At 48.5% G+C, this 20,864-nt stretch overlaps 2 protein-coding genes across 8 annotated transcripts in view; one reads left to right on the top strand and one right to left on the bottom strand.

Annotated features, from left to right (window-relative positions):
- DMAC2L (distal membrane arm assembly component 2 like) overlaps nt 1–3,570 on the top strand; it is a 7,055-nt gene extending 3,485 nt beyond the window's left edge. For 3 of the 5 annotated variants that reach the window (XM_064461176.1, XM_064461177.1, XM_064461178.1), the window contains exon 5: nt 1,094–1,663. In XM_064461176.1, coding sequence (XP_064317246.1) covers nt 1,094–1,208 — 115 coding nt within the window. In that variant the 3' untranslated portion in view covers nt 1,209–1,663. Of the gene's footprint in view, nt 1–1,093; nt 1,664–2,088 lie in introns of those variants that run through there. The other 2 variants (XM_064461174.1, XM_064461175.1) reach the window with 2 other exon arrangements.
- On the bottom strand, nt 2,572–20,864 carry CDKL1 (cyclin dependent kinase like 1). 3 transcript variants are annotated; one of them, XM_064461172.1, is made up of 9 exons: nt 20,520–20,864; nt 14,484–14,605; nt 12,083–12,155; nt 9,723–9,813; nt 8,752–8,952; nt 6,099–6,154; nt 5,487–5,543; nt 4,615–4,770; nt 2,572–3,678 (listed from the first exon to the last, which is right to left on the bottom strand). In XM_064461172.1, exons 1-9 carry the CDS (start codon nt 20,685–20,687, stop codon nt 3,571–3,573), a joined length of 1,032 nt encoding a protein of 343 aa, XP_064317242.1. In that variant the 5' UTR covers nt 20,688–20,864; the 3' UTR covers nt 2,572–3,570. The 3 variants fall into 3 exon arrangements, with proteins under 3 accessions (XP_064317242.1, XP_064317241.1, XP_064317243.1); XM_064461171.1 differs by having other exon boundaries at nt 6,072–6,154; nt 20,520–20,859; XM_064461173.1 differs by lacking the exons at nt 12,083–12,155; nt 14,484–14,605 and having other exon boundaries at nt 6,072–6,154; nt 20,520–20,863.

Raw genomic sequence — 20,864 nt, 5'->3', positions numbered from 1 at the left:
GCTGCCCAGAGAGGTGGGGGAGTCACCATCCCTGGGGGGGTTCAAACACTGTGTAGATGTGGCACTTGGGGCCATGGTTTAGGAGGCCTGGGGGTGTTGGGTTGGGGGTTGGACTTGATGATCCTAGAGGTCTTTTCCAACCTTAATGATTCTGTGATTCTATGATTCACTGGCCTTTTAAGGCCATGTCAGGGAGTTGTGTAGCACTGAGGCCTGCAGCTGAGAAAGCCAGAATCCTCTGCTGCAGTATGTGAATCCATAGTTGCGCTTCTGCCTTTGGAGCTGAGCACAGCATCTCCCATTCTCACCTGAAGGAACTTATATAGCGTAGGTTGATTGCTGCACAAATTAGAGCAGGACACATGCTCTTTGCTGACATACAACTTTTGCAAGAGCAGTGAACGCATACAGCTCCCTTTCACGTTAGCACTTGATGTGGGTTTTGCTTGAGAATGAGTAATTAATGATCACCTTGGTTTCTACCCGACCCCCCTGCTGCAATTCCTTTTCAGGGCAGGCTTTGGCGGTGTCCTGGAACTTTTATTGCCTTTCTACACCTCGTACTGCTTCCTGTCACTCAGTTGTCTCGTGCTCACTGTAGCCGGAAAGATCTTAGGGTGGTGGTGTTTCCTAGGGCTCAGGCACGGGAAGCAGCGTGGGTCAGGCACTGCGCCGCTGCGGCTCTGGAGCACATCCGTAACTCAGGGCTGTTTGGTATTACATGGAGTTAATGGCCATCTGCAAATGGGTGACGAGGTGACTTGGATGTCATCCTACAGAAGGTTATTGTTAAGGACTTTCTATATTATTTACATTAAAATAACTTTCACTAAATCACTATTGAAATTATTAAATATTATTGAATATAAAGGAAGCTTCGTGATGTGTGGGGTCCAGGATCTGTTTTTAAGCTATATAGGACAGAGATTACAGTGAGCTAAAAGCTTTAAGCACCCACTTAAGAAAAAAACTTCCATTAGAACCAGTAACCTTTTAAAATACTCCAAATAACTATGGTAGAATAATCCTTTGTCTAATTTCTGTGTCAACAGTTAAATAGTAGTCGCTGACTTTTCTTTTTAAATATTTATAGGAACCTTGAATATTTGTTTCTGAGTGACCTTCCTGGAATAAGACAGAAAGAAACTACTGCTCACATCCTTCGGCAGGCACTGCCAAACCTCGAGCTGGAGCTGGATTTAGAATAAACACAACTGCACGTAACTGAGGTGTGTTTGGTTTTACAGTATTTATCATATGTTGTAGAAATTAAGTTGTGGACACTACTGTATTTCCAGGTATGGAAATAAGCCTGGATCTCCCAATCCAGCCTTAAAAGCTGTATGCAATCAGAGTTTATTACACTTAAACTAGATGGTGAATCAACACCAGGGAAGGCAGGCTTCTGTGCACAGTCATTTTTCCCCTATTTTTACAGGAAGCTGCTAATAGATCAGTTAGAAGGTTTCAGATATCTTAGTGCACAGAAATTCTTGTGCAAAATGACAGCGGGGAGAACGTCGGTGTTGTGAAACAGCAGGGCTGTAGCTTTTACCATGTGTGGTTGATGCTGTGGGAATGAGAGCTGTTTACTGTGAGATTCTCGCCAATCAACAGGTGACGATTTAATAAAATACCTTATGGGCCTTTTTTCTGCTCTTCATGCTCTGCCTCATGTAGCCTCTGTCCCTTTTAAATGGAGTGATCTACAGACGGTCAGTCTGACCTTCCCATAAACACTGAGCTGATGAACTGAACGCGGCTGTACTTGAAGAGAAGCAGGGTCTCTTAGGTATGCCCTTGTGCACATTTTTGCTGTATGCAGACAGGGACTAAATTAGTTCTGCGCACCTCTTTAGTTGTATCTATGTATGTATGTATATCCCTCCTGCTAAATAAAAGAATGATTAATCCTGAGGAAGAACACAGAATTTTTAATCAAATTCCTAGATTTGGTGGTAGGGGAGAGACAAGCAGTAGGCGACGACGCCAAGAAAGCGGATTTCATTGTGATGTCTCAGACATGGCTACCTCTGCGTACCTGAGCATCTGTTTTCTTATCCCTGATTGTCATCTTGTCCTCTGAAGGAAATGATGCCAAGCACTGCTAAGGACAATGTTCTGTACTACGGGGCTGGTTTTTCCTCCTATCTCCTAGCACAGAGTGGGCAGGAACGGTGCCCAGAACCGACGTTCCCTCCGGCCTGCGCTGCCCAGGGCTGTGCCAAGCTACTACGGCTTCAGGCGGCGCCGGGGTGCTGCCATACCGCGCACCTCTGCGGGGTTAGACGGCTGAATGTCCACACAGGAAATACAGGAGCACCAATGCTTTCTGAGCGTAACCAAAGCTACCTATGGACACAACGTACGAGATTAAAATATACTAAATTATACTATGAAATAAGAGGTGGACAGGCACACTGAAAGGCTATGGCATTTGTCCCACCGAAACTGCTTTTACTGTTGTTGAACACAGAACGGTACTGGGAAAAGAAACCATTTTTGCTGTAGGTTTCAAGCAGAAAGAGGATGTTCCTCGCCCAATGGTAAAACTTGATACAGTAAAACACATTGGAAAAACAAGCTACATTTCTTTTATTCAAAACCAACACAATATTACATCCTGAGATTACACAAAACCCAAGAATCATTCCAATATGTACCCTTAGGTAGAATTCCTGCCTGTGTCTGGCCAATGTTATAAATGATAGTCATGAATTATTTTTGATAAAAGAATTTCTGTAACGCTACAGGCAAGTGACTTCACTATTGACAGAAACAGCAAATAAAACCAGCCTCATAATGCAAGGAAGAAACAGGCAGGAGGGACTCTGAAAAGACTAAAGAAACAACAGGTTTTACTATTAAAACGTTCTCCTCCTGGTAACAGTGCCTGCTGAGCCTTCCATTAAGTCTGAGCTGCTGCCAGAACTCTCCATACTTTGTGATCTATAAATGCAGTCCCTAGGACAGACGTATCTTTAAAGCAGTGCTGTTTCTGCAGAATTATAACTACCTGGAGCCGTTAGGCAGCCTCTCTTCAGGCTCGGCTCCATAAACACATACATCTGTCTTCTATTTGCACTAGCTGTACGTTTACAGTTCCTTGCGGCATCAGTGACTTAGCCCCAGTCTAAAGCAGTATTGCTGTTTTGACACAGCAGGACTTGCATTTATTTGGCACAGTCGCAGTTCTTCTGCCAAGTCTGAAATACAGGTGGTAGACAGGCAACAGAGTTTCTAAATTCATGCTGTAAACAGTGGGTTGCAGTAATTCTGAACCAGTATACAATCACAAACCAGTATATAACCACAAACCAGTATACAATCATGAATTAAAGCAAAACAAATGTATTTTCCTTTATACACAGAACACCGACGAACGTGAACTTGGAGCTTGCCCTGTGCATCACTCGCCTTCCATCAGTGACCCAAACTACACTACTTTACAAACCACTTTTGTGGATGTCATAACATGTATTAATTTAGTTTTCCACCACATATCCTCCTTTTATAAATTCCGAATGACTTGAACTTTGGAAAATAAATAGTTTTTCATCCGCCATCCCATTAGATGTTGGGGAAATGGTAGTCTGATTTCCGGGTTTTGCAGCAGTACTTCTTGCTGTCCAGAGCTGGCAGAACATTACTGCTGGTTAACTGAGGCAGGTACTGTATCTAAAGAAAAAGTCATATGGTGTGGGTTTGTGTTAATTGAGAATAATGCATGCATTTCATTTTTCAAAACGGAAACTATAAAACTATTCATACTGTAACCCTGTACTTTTCAAACTACGAGCCATGGATCTGGTGTTCTACAGCTGGAGAGCAACGAGAACGGCTCATTAAAGGTATTTCTTTCAGTCACCCAGGGCAAGAAAAATATTACTGTTATATCCACTGTCATAGAAGTGGAAGAGGCAAATCAGTTTGATCCAGGAATTCATACGCCGTAGCAGTGCTCCATCCCGCACCGACAACTCCCCTGTGTGTTACCAGCTCAGTGTTACAGCTGTCATGGGGAGCGTGGCTCATGGGGAAAGAACTGCTGAATGACTCCCATCGTGAGGCTGGATTTGGAGACTTGGGCAGGAGTCTGGAAAGACTGAAACGGCAGGGAGACATTTGCTTGGCAACTCCAGTTGCAGAAACACCCTGTGTGTTGTGTAACATCTGGAACTGAGTGAGGGATCCCATCCCATCAGCGGTTACAAATGGAACTGGACATTTTTGCTGTCTCCATAATTTGGGATTCAAAAGCACCAAACAGATCCCAGAGACCTTCCGATTAAACCACCCATGCAAGCCTGTTCAGTTTGTTCAGCTCTGCTGCTATTCTTTGTCAGGAATGCACATTCCTGGATAAACCTGATCTTTCACATCACTGTGCAGCTTATCCCCAGTGACTAGATGGAGCTGCAGTGCAGAACTCAGTTTGTACCGCATTACTCTTTAGCCAGAAGGTTGATTTTCTCCTTGGGCTAAAATTAAGATCGGTCCAATGCAGGCTCTCACCATTAACTGCCAGCATGAGCCCACCTCCCAGGAGCCACACAGAGAGAGCCGCTCCCCTCCTTAGGCACAGATTGTTAAATACTACTATGAAAATGTTACCCCCGGCATGTGCTTCCGAGTCAGCCTGGCTGGTTTCCGAGCCGTTTTTTCATGTTCTTTCCCCGGATCTGCTGCCTCCCTAATGCTGTCAAAATAGGGATTCTGCAGCAGCTGCTCACACGTCTGCCTCTCTGCAGGGTCCATACGAAGGCAACCCTTAGAAAAGACAAAGTAAAAGATCACTCAAAATGCTCATTAAACAGTGCAATTCCAGCTACTCACAACAGCCAATGAATGAGTTTTTGCATGGATACACGTGTTAATCTTATTTTTTTAATGGATTCTAAGAGTGACTTTCAGTCGGCATGAAGCTTGCAAAGCAGCTCATACTGAATAATTGCCACGGGCAGTAACAGAAATTTGTGGCTAGACGGACAGTTACAGTTGTATGGCCTAGCCTCAAAAACCAGTGTTGCAGCTATATCCAAAACATCCCCAAACTAGCTACAATGAAGAAAATTAACCCTATCCCAGCCAAAACCAGGAAAACCAGTTAAGCCCATAATTTTAATTTGGACTAGAACAACTTTCTTAACCAGGGGAATCCACCATGGCACTGGCTGTGTTGTGCCAGTGTTCAGTGTAGCCAGTACCACCCACAGCTGCACATTCTTTTTAACGTCTCCATCCTCACAGTTTCCATCCCCTGCATCTTAATAAAGGAATAATGTTTTCCACCTCCATGGTAAAGATGAGTGGATTAGAAAGGAGAGGATTAACAGCCCTCTCCAAACCCCCTCCAGCTCTATTTTTCAATGCATCTCTGATAATTCAGAGATGGACTCTGAAACCATTTTGCAGCTGATAAGCAAACCAGACTGCATTTGCTAAGTCTCAGTGCTGAGCTCCTCCACTAGCTGTAATTTTCTTACCTTCATGAGAGCTAAAGCAGAGTATGAAATATTTGGGAATTTCATTTCTAACGGCTCCTGGAGGGAAAAAAAATAGCAAGTGTACTGATATTAGCAAGCTTTCCATTCGTCAGGGTACGGAGAACCAGCTTTCCTTAGCAACATGGCCTGCACCTCACAAAATGCTTCTGTCACTTTGTGTGCTTAGAGGGGAGCTGCCGGCATTACCGGGGGCGGGTAGGCCGGCTGCTGTGCCACCAGAAGCGGGGAGAAGGAGCAGAGAGTAAGCGTTTGACTGCTTTTACACAGGGTATTGGTAAAACGTCACGAGAGAGGTTCAGCCACCTCCAAAGAATATTCTAGTGTACATTGGCAAAGTAGAGGGCAAATCTTTTAGACAGGGAAAAAGTCCTGTGCAGCAAAGGACTGGTCAAGCTGCGCAAGCGAGGCTTTTCCAGCTGTACTTCCAAAGTGGATAGCACACGTACTCTGGGTAAAATGAAGCAGGAACATGTCTCTGGCCAAACACCATGTCTCCTTAGGACTGCAGAGAGATTGCTGGTTAGCACTGGGCTCAGGGGAAGCGCATCTGGAGGGAGCTCTTACCATGCTCTCTGGGTCTGGAATTCTTACCCCGCTGAAGAACTGGTTGGTGGTGAACACTTGCTGGTGCCTGGGAATAAGGTCCCCTTTGACCAAGAATAAAGAAAACAAAGACAGATCAATTTGCTGTTTTTACAGCACCTGCCTTGAACAAGCTTACAGCCTCTAACAAGACTGACACCATCTGAGAGAACATCTAAAGAGATGGAGTAGCATCGAGTGAGCCAATTACAAGTTCTTTTGTGAAAACTCGCATCCATCTAGGACACCAGCGATCCCAAGGCTGTGTGACTGGGCTGAACGGAAGGCAGGGCCACACAGCTCCAGCTCCCTGCAGCCACAACTGCCCAGGGCCTCATGCTGTAAATAGCTCAAAGAAATTCAGCTGGTGCGAGCAGTTTTTGGGGCAGGAGTACTCAGCTGCTGTGCCTCTTCCAGCTCTGCGTTTCTCTGCTGTGCAGCAGAGTGGCTTTTACAAACAGTGGCTGCTATAGCCTGGGGCCTTGAAAAATCCGTATTTCTATGTATCTTCCCATGCCAAATGCCTAGATCCTACCACTGTGTTATTTGGGTGATGGCAAATTTGGCTTTCTACTAGCAAAAAGACCCCTTGGTAGAACAGCAGGGAATGAGGTGGGCAAGGCACTGAGCTGCACAACCGTGTCTGCTCTGCGCCAGCACTGGTACCTCCACTGTGTGCCGGCTGAGCTCAAGGTCTGTGTGTCGTTCAGTGGGGGAATGTGCCTCAGCATCATAGCTAGGGGGTGCTGTGCAAACACCTACCAGGACCTGAAACTCCAGCCATGCCGCGGCACTGAGCTTCCGCCAGGGACACCTCCCGAAGCGTTAAGCAAGGTCCAGAGGGGCAGTTAACTCCCCTGCTTGCATCAGACACGGTGGGCCAGCCCAAGTCTCCAACAAGCAACTAGCAGGAGCCACTGGCTGTTTTGGAGGTGGCCACACGGCAGCGGCAACGTGGGCATGCTTTGTTGGTGTGCTCTGTTCGAGGGAGGGTGGCCAGGGCTCTGCTGGCCTGCTCTCCTCTCCTCTCCACACTAGTGCCGCGTTTCAGCATTTTCGAAGGCAAAGGGTTCCTGAGAGGCAGCCCATCTGCATAAACAGTCGTGTCTTCTGACTGCTGGAAGGGGACAGGCTAACCACAAGTGTTCCAGCTTTATTAGCATTTAACTCATATTGGGTGAAATTCATTTTGTACACTCCTGAGGACGTTGTATAGAAAAGAGCCGAAACACGGCACCAACAGGAATATGCCGTAGCTTTTCCCCAGTGCAACTTTGTGGCCCTTTTTTGAAGCATAGGGCGGCTCAGAGCGAGCAAAATGTTAAAATCAAATCCGTAACGCAAGAGTATAGTAACCAAAACACCTGCGCAGCTCTGACCAAGGAGCTTGTCTCTGTAAACGCCGCCTCAGTCTATCACCTGGATCAAAAGGGAATTTATTCTGGCTGAAACCCTATCATTAAAAATAATTATAGCTTACCTAATGCTGGCATAAATGTATTCAGGAGGATGAAGCAATTGACATTGAACTATTTTTCTAGCTAAGGAGCTTATGTTTAAAGCCATTAGTCACCTTTATAGTTTTATAAACTGCTCAGTAAAAATGACAATTCTCTGTTCGTTCCAATAAATTTCAATTAAAAGTGGGGGTTTGTTCCTTTCCACTCAAGAAATCAGATGTTACACACCAACATCAAATAGAATCAATGAGACTGGATTAATGTAATTGTTACATGGATAATGGCTCTTTTATTTAACCTCTGTTTCAAATCCAGAGTGGCTCCTAAAATGCCTTGGTGAATAAAGACAAACAGGTGGAACAGTCAAACTTCAGTGTTCCCACTCTGTTTTCCAAGCCCACAGCCATCAACAGGCACCTGCAATGTTTACGAGACCTCCAAAGCTGTGATGAACTAAATCCAGCTATTCATTACCCAGAAGCAAGGACTGATACCCGGTACCAAACCCTGAAAAACACCTCTATCTTTCAAACCTTTATGCAAAAAATTCCTGCTCCTTTCTCATTTCTCTGTCGGTGTGGCGCAGCTGAAGGCGTGGAAAGGACAGGAGCAGAGGCCTGTGTTTCTGTGCCTCTTGGGGGCTGGCCCTGTGCTCCCCACGCCCAGGTAGTCACTGAGCCACCCTGAAGGACCAGGAGGGGCAGCCGCTGGTCACTGAACACATCCCGCATCCTTCTTAAACTGCCCAGCACCAGACCCTGTTTGCAGGCAACGACCCTGCTTACGCAGCCCTGTCTGTTGTGAGCCCTTTAGCCACAGCCTGGCACTGCTGGTTCCTACACGCTGCAACCAATTCTGCCCCACAGATCTTTTTCTGAAGAACAGTCACCACCCACATGGATGCCAACTTCATTTCCCTAAATCCTGCCAGGACCTGAAGCAGCATCTGTTGCTCCAACTCCCCAGTCTCCTAACAAGATGTGTGTGTGTGTAAGCCACACCAGGAAAACCCAGCTCCCTTTCAAGGACAGCAACACCTGAAATAAAGCCAGCACCAACTACAGGGAGAGATCCACTGGGTAAATTCACCTCCTGGCTAATCCTAATTCCCACCACAGAGGAAGCTCTTCCTGGGTAAGCTCCAGTCCTGCCAAAGGCATTGGGAAGACTGGGGCTCTGACCAGTGCAGAGGGGACACTCACCCAGGGTTCTCCGGATGAGGTACAGCTGGTCGACATCAGACTTGCCAGGCCACAGTGGGACCCCGGAGAGCAGCTCTGCAAAGACACAGCCGATTGCCCACACGTCCACGGGAGGGCCGTACTGGGTGTCTCCCACAAGTAACTCTGGAGAGCGGTACCACCTGGTAGCCACATAGTCTGTGTAATAATCACTCGGACCAGCTAGGTTGGGGTCAGGAAGGAGAGAAACAAACAGGAACATGGGATCAGAATGATGCAGTTGAGCCACCATCAGTTGTTGCACATGCTGGGGCACCTCCTGGGCAGGCAATAGCTACAGAAACAGGATGAGTCACTGGCTACTAGCAGAACCCAACTTTGGAAACACTTTAGATTTGCCAAAAATCAAGACCATATTTTTCTCCAAATGAAAATACACAGAGCTCCACAGCAGGGCCCTGCACCAGCCAGTGGTCAGTTCTCAAAGCCCACGTGATTTGACTGAACAAGAGCTTAAAAAAAGAGAAAAAACCCAGATTGGGGTTTATTTACAACGGAAAATGTGAAGCCATTGTTTACAGAGACAGCACCTTCTGCCAGAGGGGCTCCTCCTGCCAGGGAACTCCAGCTGTGTTTCCAGCCTTGCACAAGCAATGGCTGGGCAGCTCCAAGATGCCCAAGGCTGACTTCCATCTACCAGCGCCAGCACCACCAGCTGCCCCAGCAGGAAGCTCAGGCGGAGTTTGGTTACAGAGGCACTTGGCACCATGCTGGCTGGGCTAGCTCCCTGTAAGCTGGTTTGGGGATCCCCACCCAGCCTTTAGCAGAGGTTCTCTCTGAAAACACGCCAGCTTTTATATCGGATTATTTACACGTGCATCAGACAAAGACAAGCAAGTCTTCACCCGCAGTTGAAAGCCTGATCCTACAATTCATTTGAGTTTTCACGTGTTAGTGTTAACAATCTGTCTAAGCAGCAAGTTGGCACTCACTCAATATGCGAGCAAATCCAAAGTCACAAAGTTTGATGACCGAGTGCTTTGTTATCAGGATGTTTTCTGGCTTTACATCTCGGTGGATGCACTGGAAACAGAAAAAAATGAAGTTAGAAGCAAGTATTTAACCTGGCCCTCAGATAAAGAACCTCTTAATTTTGTCACATACCCCTTGCACATTGTGCCAGGCCATCATTCCTGCTGAAAGAGAAGATTAAAGGGTTTCTTCACAGCAGCTAAACCCGTGTCCTGCTGGGCAGGACAATTACCCCGCCTATACCCCACCTGCGGGGTGAGGCACTGTGCAGGCTCCCAGCTTCAGCTGCATAGCTCCGCATCACTTGGACAACACTGCGTCAGCTCCCCAGAACCAGCTGGGAATCTGCTAGCAGGAGGAGCGAGGTTTGCAGAGCAAGGGTTGCTGTTAACCTGGGTCTGCAAATGCAACTCACTTGATACAGCTATGTGTAACACACTCCTAATAAGGGACTCGGTTTTATGAATACATGGGGAGATCCTAATGAGAGGGGCCTAAGTCCTCTGGGATCAGTTCTTGGACAAAGTCCATGAACTGTTTTTACTGATAATCTAGTAGACAAGCAAATTATTTTGCCAGCAAAGCTCAGAGATGAGATGATCCAGGCTATGGTTTAGATTTGGGAGTTTATCCCTGCAGATGCCAGAGCACACCTGGTGTTCCCTCTGCCCAGCACAGGTGAGACACATCCAGAGTTCTGTGTCCAGCTTTGGGATCCTCACCAGAAGGAAGATGTAGGCATACTGGAGTGACTCCAGTAAAGGGCCACTAAAATGGTTAAGGGACTGGGTGCATGACATCCAAGTGGAGGATGAGGGAGCTGGGACCATCACTCGGCCTGGAGAGAAGAAAGCTTAGGGGGAGTCTTATCTACATGTATGAACACCCTACAGGAAGACGTAAAGAAGACCAAGGCAGGCTCCCTCAGTGGTGTCCAGGGAAAGGACTAGAGGCGATGGGGACAAACTGAACACACAGGAAATTCCAGTTACATCTAAGCAATTTTTTGTTTTTTTTACTGTGAGGGTGGCCAAACACCCAAAGAGGTTGTCCAGAGAGTCTGTGGAATCTCCATCCTTGGAGATATTCAAACCCTGACTGGCGAAGTTGCTGAGCAGCCAGCTCTAGCTGACCAGCTTGAGTGGGAGGGCTGGACTAGATGATCTCCAGACATCCCTTCCCACATCAGCAATTCTGTGGTTCTTGAGAAGTCCCCATGCTTGCTGAAGGTTCACGATTGAATTTGGGCTTGGGAAAGAGTTTATGCTAATCAAACTACCAGAGACCTTCATTTCTTCTGCCTATGTGTGAAAGGCGTGCTCTACTGAAATCACCAGGGCCTAGCTCACATTGTGCCTCCTCTATCATCACCTCAGCACAAACACCTTGGACTTTTCCTATTTAAGATGGTGGTAAATTATTGTGTCTCCTCCTGAGGACCGAAACGCTGCTTGTTAAACCAGTGCCATGGAGTTCCAAAAGGGCAGCTGCATAAAACCTCATTACCTGTGATCTACAGCAGGTCAGACGGCAGCATCTCATTGTCCCTTGGCTTTAAAGCTCCATTGAATCTTTCAGATTGAGCAGGGGAACAGAAAAAAAGGAGAAAAACAACAAATCCTGGAAGCGGGACAGACCTATGGCCAAGTTCCTGTGGCTCAACTGGACATAATTCTCCCAGCAAAGACAAAACACCCATTCCAGAGAGATCTCCTGCCTGACTCTTAAATCTCAAACATTGGCAGATAAACAAAAACAAAGACAATTCCAGCCAAGTTTGCCTAAAGAACTTCTCCAGAAGGCTCCTTTCCTTCCCAGCTTCTTAAAGCATCCCCACTGCTTTCTACAAATTATTTGCCATCCACTTTTCCCTCCAGAAAGCAGAGGAGAGGTTGTAAAAGTGGTTTACTGTATCTAATTTTTGAAACCTTTTAACTGGTAACACCATTCAATGCTCATGACTATCCACAGAAGGACTCTCTGGGAAATCAACAGCAGTTTGCTCAGGTCTCAGGTGATTAGATGTTAAGCCAGTTTTTTAAAACTCTCTAATGCATGGCCCAGGGAACACACAAAGATTTCTGGTCAGCCTGGAAGCTTGTCTAAAGTCATTAGTGCAGATCAGTCCTTGACAGCAAACCCAAGGGACCTGTGTGACAGTAAATGCAACTGTTGTGGGTATATACTACTGCTGGAGATACACGTTTCCCCTTGAAAAGAGGAAAGTTCATCCAACTTCATCCCATGAAAATGGCAACAGAATCCCCTTCTCCCCCAAAGCTGTGTTACAGCAAGCGTTAGTGCTGTTTAGGGAACTTACATTGTGTTTATGGCAGAAGTTCACAGCTTGGAGGGTCTGCCAGGTTATGCTCTTCACTAGATGCTCCGGCACCCTGTTTTAAGAAAGCACATATTTATTTTGGCCATTAAAAATAACTTCACTATTACAGGAAAAAGGAAGAGGAGGCATTTGAGTGCTAGCATTGTACAGGGATCTCTGAGCAAAACCATCAGGGACCAAGTCAGAAAACTGAGAATAAAAACACCTAGTGTGTTTTCCTGCTATAAACAGGTTACAAGAAATACATATTAATGCTCAGTTCATTGATCTTCCACTGCAGGGAACAAGTCATGCTGGGCTGTGGTACCTCTTCCCATGCTTCAGAGCTGAGGCTGGGCTCTGCCTGCACCTCCCTGCAGAAAGCAATGCTCTCCTGTAAGGTTACCCTTCATGCATCACAGGAGCATCAAAGGGAACGTCAGCACCAGTTCCAAATCCAGTCAATGCAACAAGACACAAGGATTTACGGCATGCCAGGGTGTCTGGTACCACTCAGTCACAGCCAGCATGAGGCCTGCCAGCTGGTGACCACACATCAGCACGTGCAAGTCCAAGTCAAATCCTGTCTTGCGGCTGTGCTTAGTATCCATGCTTCCTGGCAATCCTGAAATGCCAGCAGGCGTTCCTGCCTCTGCAACTGCTCAGAGAGTTGGAGGTGGTGGGCTATCCATGCCATGGATGTATGCTCTGACTTGCAATGCTGTCACATCATTGATTTTCCAGTGTACAGAGGTGATGAAAATGGGATGGGGAAGCATGTTCATGCAAGAGTACAAAGCTCTACTTTGGTTTGCATCTTCTCTCCTTCCCTCCAGTGGCTGGCAAACACTTCAGAGAAAGAACAACTCTGTTAAAGATCCAGCCTCCTCTCTTCTCGTTCAGTTACTGTGCAACAGTTCTTAAACTTCCTTGGCTGTCTGCAACAGTCTTCAACAGCCCCAGGAAAGGCATAGGTGACAACCTTGGCAGTTTCAAGCTCAAACCCAATTTTATTTAATGTGTTTAATGCTGAAAAGCTTCTGATTCATCATAAAAGAAAAAACCCAAAACTAAACTAAAACAATATGCAGGAAGCTTTAAGGAACCTTCTGCTGTCAGCGCTGAAGGTCTTGTGCAGACACTGCTGTTTCAACGCTAGAGTTTCCTTGCAGAAACATCCTAGAATGATGGGAGTGCGGCACTGACAGCCTGACAAGGGGATGAAGTTGGTCAAATGACCTGGAAACACGATGCAAAGAGGCGTGTGCCCACCCATCTTAATCCTGACCATGAAAGACTTGACCATCTGCCGTAGCAAAGATCAAAAGCAAAGTATGCAACCAGGCGTTACATGTCCATTCACACTGGAGTTGTGCTGATGAACAGAAAGAAAATGTGAAGCATTTTCTTCAAAGAGGATTATCCATCCTCTCTTCAGATTCGAGGTGAACAGGTTCAAACTAGGGTGAAAGCTGCTCACCAGCTCACAAAGCCATTTGCTATCAGAGTGCTCCATTCTTCTTCTAGAACTCCGCATTGTGGAGAAAGAGAATAACAGGCTCTTGTTTACTCAACCCCCAATTAGTCTCCTGCAGGCAATTCATTTAGCTCCAGGTCTGTGAAATGATTTATGAACTTCTGCTTGGCATTTCCACAGTACCGAGTCACTGTGAATAATTAGGGACAATGTATTTGGTGGGAGTGTCATTTATAATGTGTCACCAGAACAAACCCTGTCCTGGAGAACGTCCCTTCTGCCCGCATAGCTCACACTTTGTGCAAGCGCCTGTTTGAAGATGAGGGTGTCTGACCTGGGAGTTCACTGGGGCTGCGCAGAGAGGTGCAGGCACAGCTCTTGGTAACTCCTGCCGACCAACACACACTCCTTAACACAACAGCATGGTTAGAAGTCACCGGTCGTCAGTGACATCATTACAGGCTGTATATTTGGGTGCTCAGCGACATCGCCCCAGTGTCCCCAGCCTGGGTCTGCACAGCATCCCACAGCGACATGCAACATACCTGGGGAGCAGCAGGAAGGAGGGCTGTGTGCCCCCAGCCCACCTGCCCACATCCCCCAGCAGCCCTAATGTCTTCACAGTGAGACACAAGAGCTCCTCCCATGTCGCTTGCTGCTGAGCCAGCCACAGGTCACCCGAGCGCTCAGGCTGAGCACTCAAGTCTCCTTGGTGAGCGGTGCTGTGCAGGAGCGCAGGCAGGCTCAGACGCAATTCTTTTGGATGTTGTTGCTAAACCACAGTAACAGAGCAAGTCCTGGGCACCGGGCTGAGCAACCTCTCCTGTAATTAATGAAATTCCTCTGGAAACTCTGCAGAGCAGCAACGACACAGACGCCCCGACTCCTTTGCTCAAAGCTCCCAGTGAGAGACAGGCCACTCACCCCCGGGGGTGCTTGTCCAGCTCATGGAGAACTGTGTGGTCGCAGTATTCAAAGACCAGATGCAGCTTCCGCTTCCTCCTGAACACTTCCAGCAGGTTCACCAGGTTAGGGTGTTTCAGTTGCTGTAACACACAGTGTATGGACTGGTTAGTTACTGCATGAGGAGTGGGGTAAAGGCAGGGGGGACAGTGCTTTTGCCCACAAGGGTCTCAGTTCCTTAAGCTGAAACCTTTTATACCAGCACAGCATGACGTGAAGAAGCAGCTCAGCTACAGCTCAGCCTGTGGTGTAGTTATTTTAGGAAATGACCGTGGGCAACAAGTCAGCTTGGCTTCAGCAAGTGCCTCTTAGAAAAGATGCTCATAGATAAAGAATTCATCACGGTGCCCACAGCTATTCCGGCAGCGCATTTCATTGTACGCATCCAGCCTTTGACTGTGCTGCAATGAAAAGCAGCTCTCCCTGGAGAACAGCTTGGGAAATCACACGCAGTAAGAGCCTGTAGCAGACAAACATGCATTTAGGAGAAACTAAGACCTCTTCTGATAAGTAAAGCACGTGATCTCAGCATCACCAGGCTATTGTCAGAATCTGGATGGGTTAATCAGGAGAATTTTTATTGCTGCTTCTTCCTCTTTCTCTCAATCCACTTCAAGTGCTCATACTGGGGCTTCCTCTTGTGGGGAGCTCAGACAGCTTCTTACCACACATAAAGCCTGAGCACAGCAGGGTTATTCAAATGCACCTTGCAAGAGGTGAGGGTGGACATTACTGGAGCTTCTCATTTTCTATTCTTTTGCCCACCTTTTGAGGGAGGGCTGGGAGAGGGCTTGAACCAAGGGGCACAACACAGCATTCAGAAAAGGAAACAAAGAAAAGCCAGACACGACTCAGGAATGTTACTTCTTTTCAGATGACTCATGGCACCATCCCCTCTGCTTGCGGGGACCTGCATCCGTGAGGGCTTTGCCTGATCGAGGCTTTAGAACAAACAAATGCATTTCAAAGCAAGGAGGCTGGAAAGGGCATTGCCTAGGAGTTACGCTAACCCCATCTTCCAGTGTGCCTCTAAGCCACCTGGAAAAGCCTTCAAAGGAGAAGGAAGCGGAGAGTCAAGACTAGAGAAAACTGTAAAGGGCCTCAACTGAGGAATGCAGCTGTTTTGAGAAGCACCCAGTTAACCCCAAGGTGAAGGATCACTGAAATCCACGACTCAAATCCTGGCATTAACCGGTGAGCTTGAGTAAAAGAGCAGTTCAGCACAAGACTGCCCTACCATACCTTGGCAGCCTGTCACGAGTAGGAGGGACACGGCAGGGGCCATTTCAGTGCTCCGATGGCGCACTATGGGACCCTTTGCAAAATGTCATTTTATTCAAGCATATCACTGTAAAAGCTCCTTGGGAAGAGAGACCTTCTGGGGAGCTCACTGCCGCTGGGGGACGTTATACTGAACCCAAACTACACTGAGCCCAAAGCCAACATACAGGGTCCCCATCAGCATGCAGAAGGCAGCTGTCCCAGTTCTGCAAACTGGTGGCAAGGAGCTGATCTTTCTAAACGGATCTTTTAGCACATACATGTCTTGTTCCTCCAATCCTGCCCACACCACGCAAACCATCCGCCAGCAACAGAGACCTTCGTACCCATCTGGATCAAACCTAGGACACAACCAAGATCTGACCACTTCCACAGTCCTGCACTGTGCATACATGTATGCCAAGTGCTTTCCCTGCCTAGCACAAGGCACCCAACAGCATCAGCAGGCACTAACTGTCCATGCAACCTTCTCTGCCCTGGCCATCTCTCCTCACCTCGCCTAACAGACAGACTTTCTCTGCACACCCTCAGTTCCCATGGCAGGGCTGTTAGTGAAAGTACTGAACCACAAGGGAGGAGGCTCGTAACACCTCTCAAGTTTGGTGTTTATCTAGTAGCATCTCCATTCTTGTCATTTCCTTATCCACCTTGCAAGACAATTGGATACAGAGAATGCCTGAAAGACTGCTGAAAATCCCAGCAATGACAGCAATTCTCCCAGGAATTGTGTGCATACCACCCCACCTATCCCACCGAGCACAGTCACATCGAGAGAAGCACCTACTTGCCATGCGCACATCAGGCAAAGCCCAGTCCACCAGTTCAGACTCTACCATGAAAGCCAGAGTGCTGCAGTGGCTCTGGTATGGCCCCTCCCCTCCCCAGTCAAACAGCTCCTGATAGACTGGGTAAAGTGTATCCTTCCCTTTCCATGCATTCAGTGTGTTGGCATATTATGTTCTCAGAGATCAGTGACAACAGAGACACCTGACAGCAAGCTGGGCCTCCAGCAACTAGGCTGGGTACCACGGCCAAGCCTGCCAGTGGGAAGGAGGTGATTGAGACCATCTCTGCGGTGCTTAAGAAAGTTAAATTGTCAGTAATAGATTGAGATCTGTGGAAAACCTCTGGCAGTTACAGGTTGGTTGGGTTGCACAAGTCAGCCATCAGGAGCCACTTTCACAGGAGCAGGCCACGCCCGGGAGACAGTCTGGCCTGGCCATCGTCATGTGTGCGTGGAGCTGGGGTCTCTGAAGAGAGTGAGCTTGGCCTCGAGCGCGCGGTCTAGCTGAGTCAGGGACGCTGTGAGGGCATGCAGCTGTGTGAACAAGCTCTTGCACACACAAGAGTGGGTTAACCTGCGGGGAGAGGCTCCCCTGGGAGCAGTCTTGCTGTGGCATCTCCCCATTCCTTGCTTACAGCCATTCTCCTCAGTCAGGGCTCTCCGGGAAGTCAGGTTCACCGGGCCACCGTCTCTCGTGCACACAGACGTGCACACAAAGCCAGCGTAAATCTGCCAGTGACACTAACAACGTCCCAGTCTAGCGGCACGGCATGTCAGAGAGCAGTTTCTAAGGCTACCAGTGCTGCTGGTGGATGGTTGCTGGCCACAGTGGGATGGGCTTCCCCTCCCTGCCCCCTGCTTGGGTGACAAGGCCGCGCGTCACCTTCTGCGTACAGGTCAGATATCCTGTGTGGGCTTTCCCCCAGAGTTATAAATGCTCCCCTGCTAAGATGATAGGGAATATTTTCTGGTTTTCATACAAACACAGCCTTGCATTGCATTTTTCTCTCATCTTCGCAATGTCAGAGCTAAGAACTGTGTCAGCCTCCACACGAAGGCTGGGGAGACAACACCCTTCTGGAACAGCAGGCATCGGGTTTCCACAGCCACAGATGGGGTTTACACAGACTCACTCTGTTTTCATGGATTTCCAGCTTTTCCTATGGACTGGGGGTCACGCAGTGTGTTTCAGCACTCTGCATACTGCCCGGTTCTCCCACCACACCTCCCATGGCTCCTGGCCATATACAGCCCTTTGTCTACAAGGTATTTACTGTGCAGAATAGTGATTTATCAGGCCCTACATTTTTTACTGATGAAACACAATCTCACTACATCTTCCACAAACACTTAGTTGTTGCCTAAGCCAGGAAGTACCTCAACAAACAAACAAACAAACTGTTACTATTTACAGAGAAAAAGTTCAGAAGATAGTCAAGCAGGTCTGCACTTGTTAAAATCAACAGCGCCCCGACACAGATCCTGCCGTGGCTAGCTGCAGTGCTGTTGGCTTTGGGCCCTTACGAGATGCATTTACCGTCTGCATCGCAAGTGACTTCTGCAATGATTATTTTCATTTTCAGATCTTTAATATCATTTAAATCTTAATGCATCTCCAGCATTGTTTACTGAAAAGAGACAGCTACATGTCATCTCTTTGCTTCAGATAAGAGAAAAACTTGGCCTGCTTCTCTCCAAAATCTAACTGAAAAATAAATAGGCTTTTTTGCCTAGATGATGGCTCTCCTAGGATGGCGTCCAAGGCTGATTCTGCCTCTTTTCACAGCGGGCAGAGAATCAGGCTTTCCTATTCCTTTTACAATAACATTTCCACCACTTATTTATATATAAATACTCAATAAAAGACAAGCTGATAGCACAAAAGAGACTTGGGGAAAGGAAATACCAGAAATATCAAAACCTGCTGAAACTGTGCACTTCATTGCAAGTCTGAAAGTTACCTGGCTCCCAGCAAGCAAATTAAGGTAACTCCAAAGAAGGAAAGGAACACTGAGCACAATGAGCATCGACTGCTGCTACACAAACACCAAGAGGCAGCGAAGTCTGGGAATGACATCACCCAGAAATCAGAGACCAAGGCACTATGGATTTGGGGAAAGAAGTTTTAAATAAAATGGAACATCTCTCTCTGCCAATTTCCATATGGTTTTGTTAACTCCAAAGTCCTAAATCATTGACTGTCTACAAGAATGCTTTGTGTCTAGTCTGAATGGCATGTTTCTTGTAAAAAAAGTCCCATTAGAAGTCATTATTTTAAAATTTCTAATAAGCCAATATGCTGTTAGTATGGTTCTTTAATCAGTTCAGTGTTTTAAAGCCCTGGCTCTTGTGCACAGAAAAGAGAAAGCTGAAGATAGGGAGGTGATGGAGGTGTGTAAAATCATGAGTAACCTGGAGAAAGTGAAAAGGGAAGAACTCTGCTTCTTGTAACACACAACTGAGGGCGCTGTATGCCATCACCCAGCAGCAAGTTTATACCAAATAAAATGGAATATTTTTTCACACAACACACTCCTGAAGTCATGGCACTCACTGCCTCAGGATGCTATGGAGACCAAATGAATGCACTGGATCAAATTTAAATGGGACAAACTCCCAACAGTCTACGGGTGTCTGCTAGGCACGAAGCAATGGGTACACCCTCTGGCTCTAGAAACTTTGCCCAGGAGATGGGCGTGTGAGAGGAAACCTTACCCCACCCTCTCCCTCCTTCTCCCGGGTTTCTCCTCATTTCTGCATGCTTGATGGCCCTGGGGTGTGACTCACTGGAAACGTTCCTGTGCTTTTATTCCATCAGGAAAATAAACACAGAGGCTGAATAAGCGACGCATTTCTATGCAAGGATGAGCTCTCACACAGAAGTCAAGAAAGGATCAGCAAAGGCAAGGTGCTGCCATGGCTCACAGGTGCTGGCTCTGCAGTCGCTTCCACACGTGGATAACACTAAGCCTGTGCAGCCCCTGGCATTCAACACAGGGCTCGATCCCACCTGCACATCAGGCTCTGACACTGCGGATCCCCCACAACTGGGGCTCGGAAAGGGCATTTGAAGGAGGAGCCGAGAGAGATTATAAAGCAGGGAGCTAGGAGGACAGCTGCGCCCCACGGCTGTCCCCCACCTCGTGCTAGCTAGGATCATGTTTGGCTCATGTACTTTACCATCAGCTCCAACAGTCCTTGTCTCTGGGGGGAATCTGGTGGATGCAGAGGGGGCTGCTACTGGCAAGTAGTGCTGACCATGCGCTAAGGGCAGGGCTGTGCCTGTATCGGCCAGCACATCGCCGACTCCCAGAGACTGGATCAATCCCTCTGTAAAGGGCACAGCGATGCCTTTGGTGATGCTCCTCCACTACCAACGGAGAAGAAATCTACGGGCACCCTGCAGTTTGCTCTTTGCCAGGTGTCGGCTCCCCCCTACACCAACCCTCTTTGATCAGTGACAGCCTGGCCTGCGGCGGATCACCTCTGTCCCAAGGCATGTCCATCCCTGGCCAAATGGGTCGGACTTTTACCAACACCGGCTTTCTCCCAGAGAAACTGACTGACTTGGGCACTTTACGTACCACTGCCTCACACCCCAACTCCTTGCTTCTCCCCTCACGATGCCCTATCTCCTCACTTCTCCCCATCTCCTCAACGGCTCCCCTCACACCGCCCATCTCCTCACGGCTCCCACCACTCCCGGTCTCCTCGCTTCTCCCTCCGGCCCGCTCCCCTGGCAGCTCTCTCAGGTCTCCCCAGGCTCCCCGGCCGCGGCGCCGAGCTCGCAATGGCGGGGCACAGCCCGCAGGCGCCGCCGCAGCCGCGCCGGCAGCGGTGCCGTTCGCGGCGCCCACCCGGCCCGGGAGCCCCCCGAGGCGGCGGGAGGGGCGCGGAGAGCCAGCGGGGCCGGCCGCCCGCCCGCCGCCCACCTTCAGCATGCGGATCTCCCGCAGGGCGATCTTCCTGATCACCGGGTCCTCCTCGGACTCCAGGAACTTCTTAATCGCCACGATCTGGCCCGTGTCCTTGTTGCGGCACTTGAAGACGACGCCGTAGGAGCCCTCCCCGACCTTGCCCAGCTTCTCGTACCGCTCCATGGCGCGGGGCCGGGCACCGGGGCCGCCACGGCGCTGCTCCCTCGCCTCAGCGCGGCCCGGCGGCGGCCCCGGCCCCGTTACCCCCGCGGCGCGGGGAGCGGCCCCGCCCGTGCTCCGCCGCCTCCCCGCGGTTCCGGCGGGGCCGGGGCGGGCCGGGACGGCCTTGGCGAGGCGTGT

The sequence above is a fragment of the Phalacrocorax carbo genome, chromosome 9 (assembly GCF_963921805.1).
Source record: "Phalacrocorax carbo chromosome 9, bPhaCar2.1, whole genome shotgun sequence".
Lineage (NCBI taxonomy): Eukaryota > Metazoa > Chordata > Aves > Suliformes > Phalacrocoracidae > Phalacrocorax > Phalacrocorax carbo.
The sequence above is the reverse complement of the archived record's forward strand: the minus strand, read 5'-3'. Positions and strand labels throughout refer to the sequence as shown.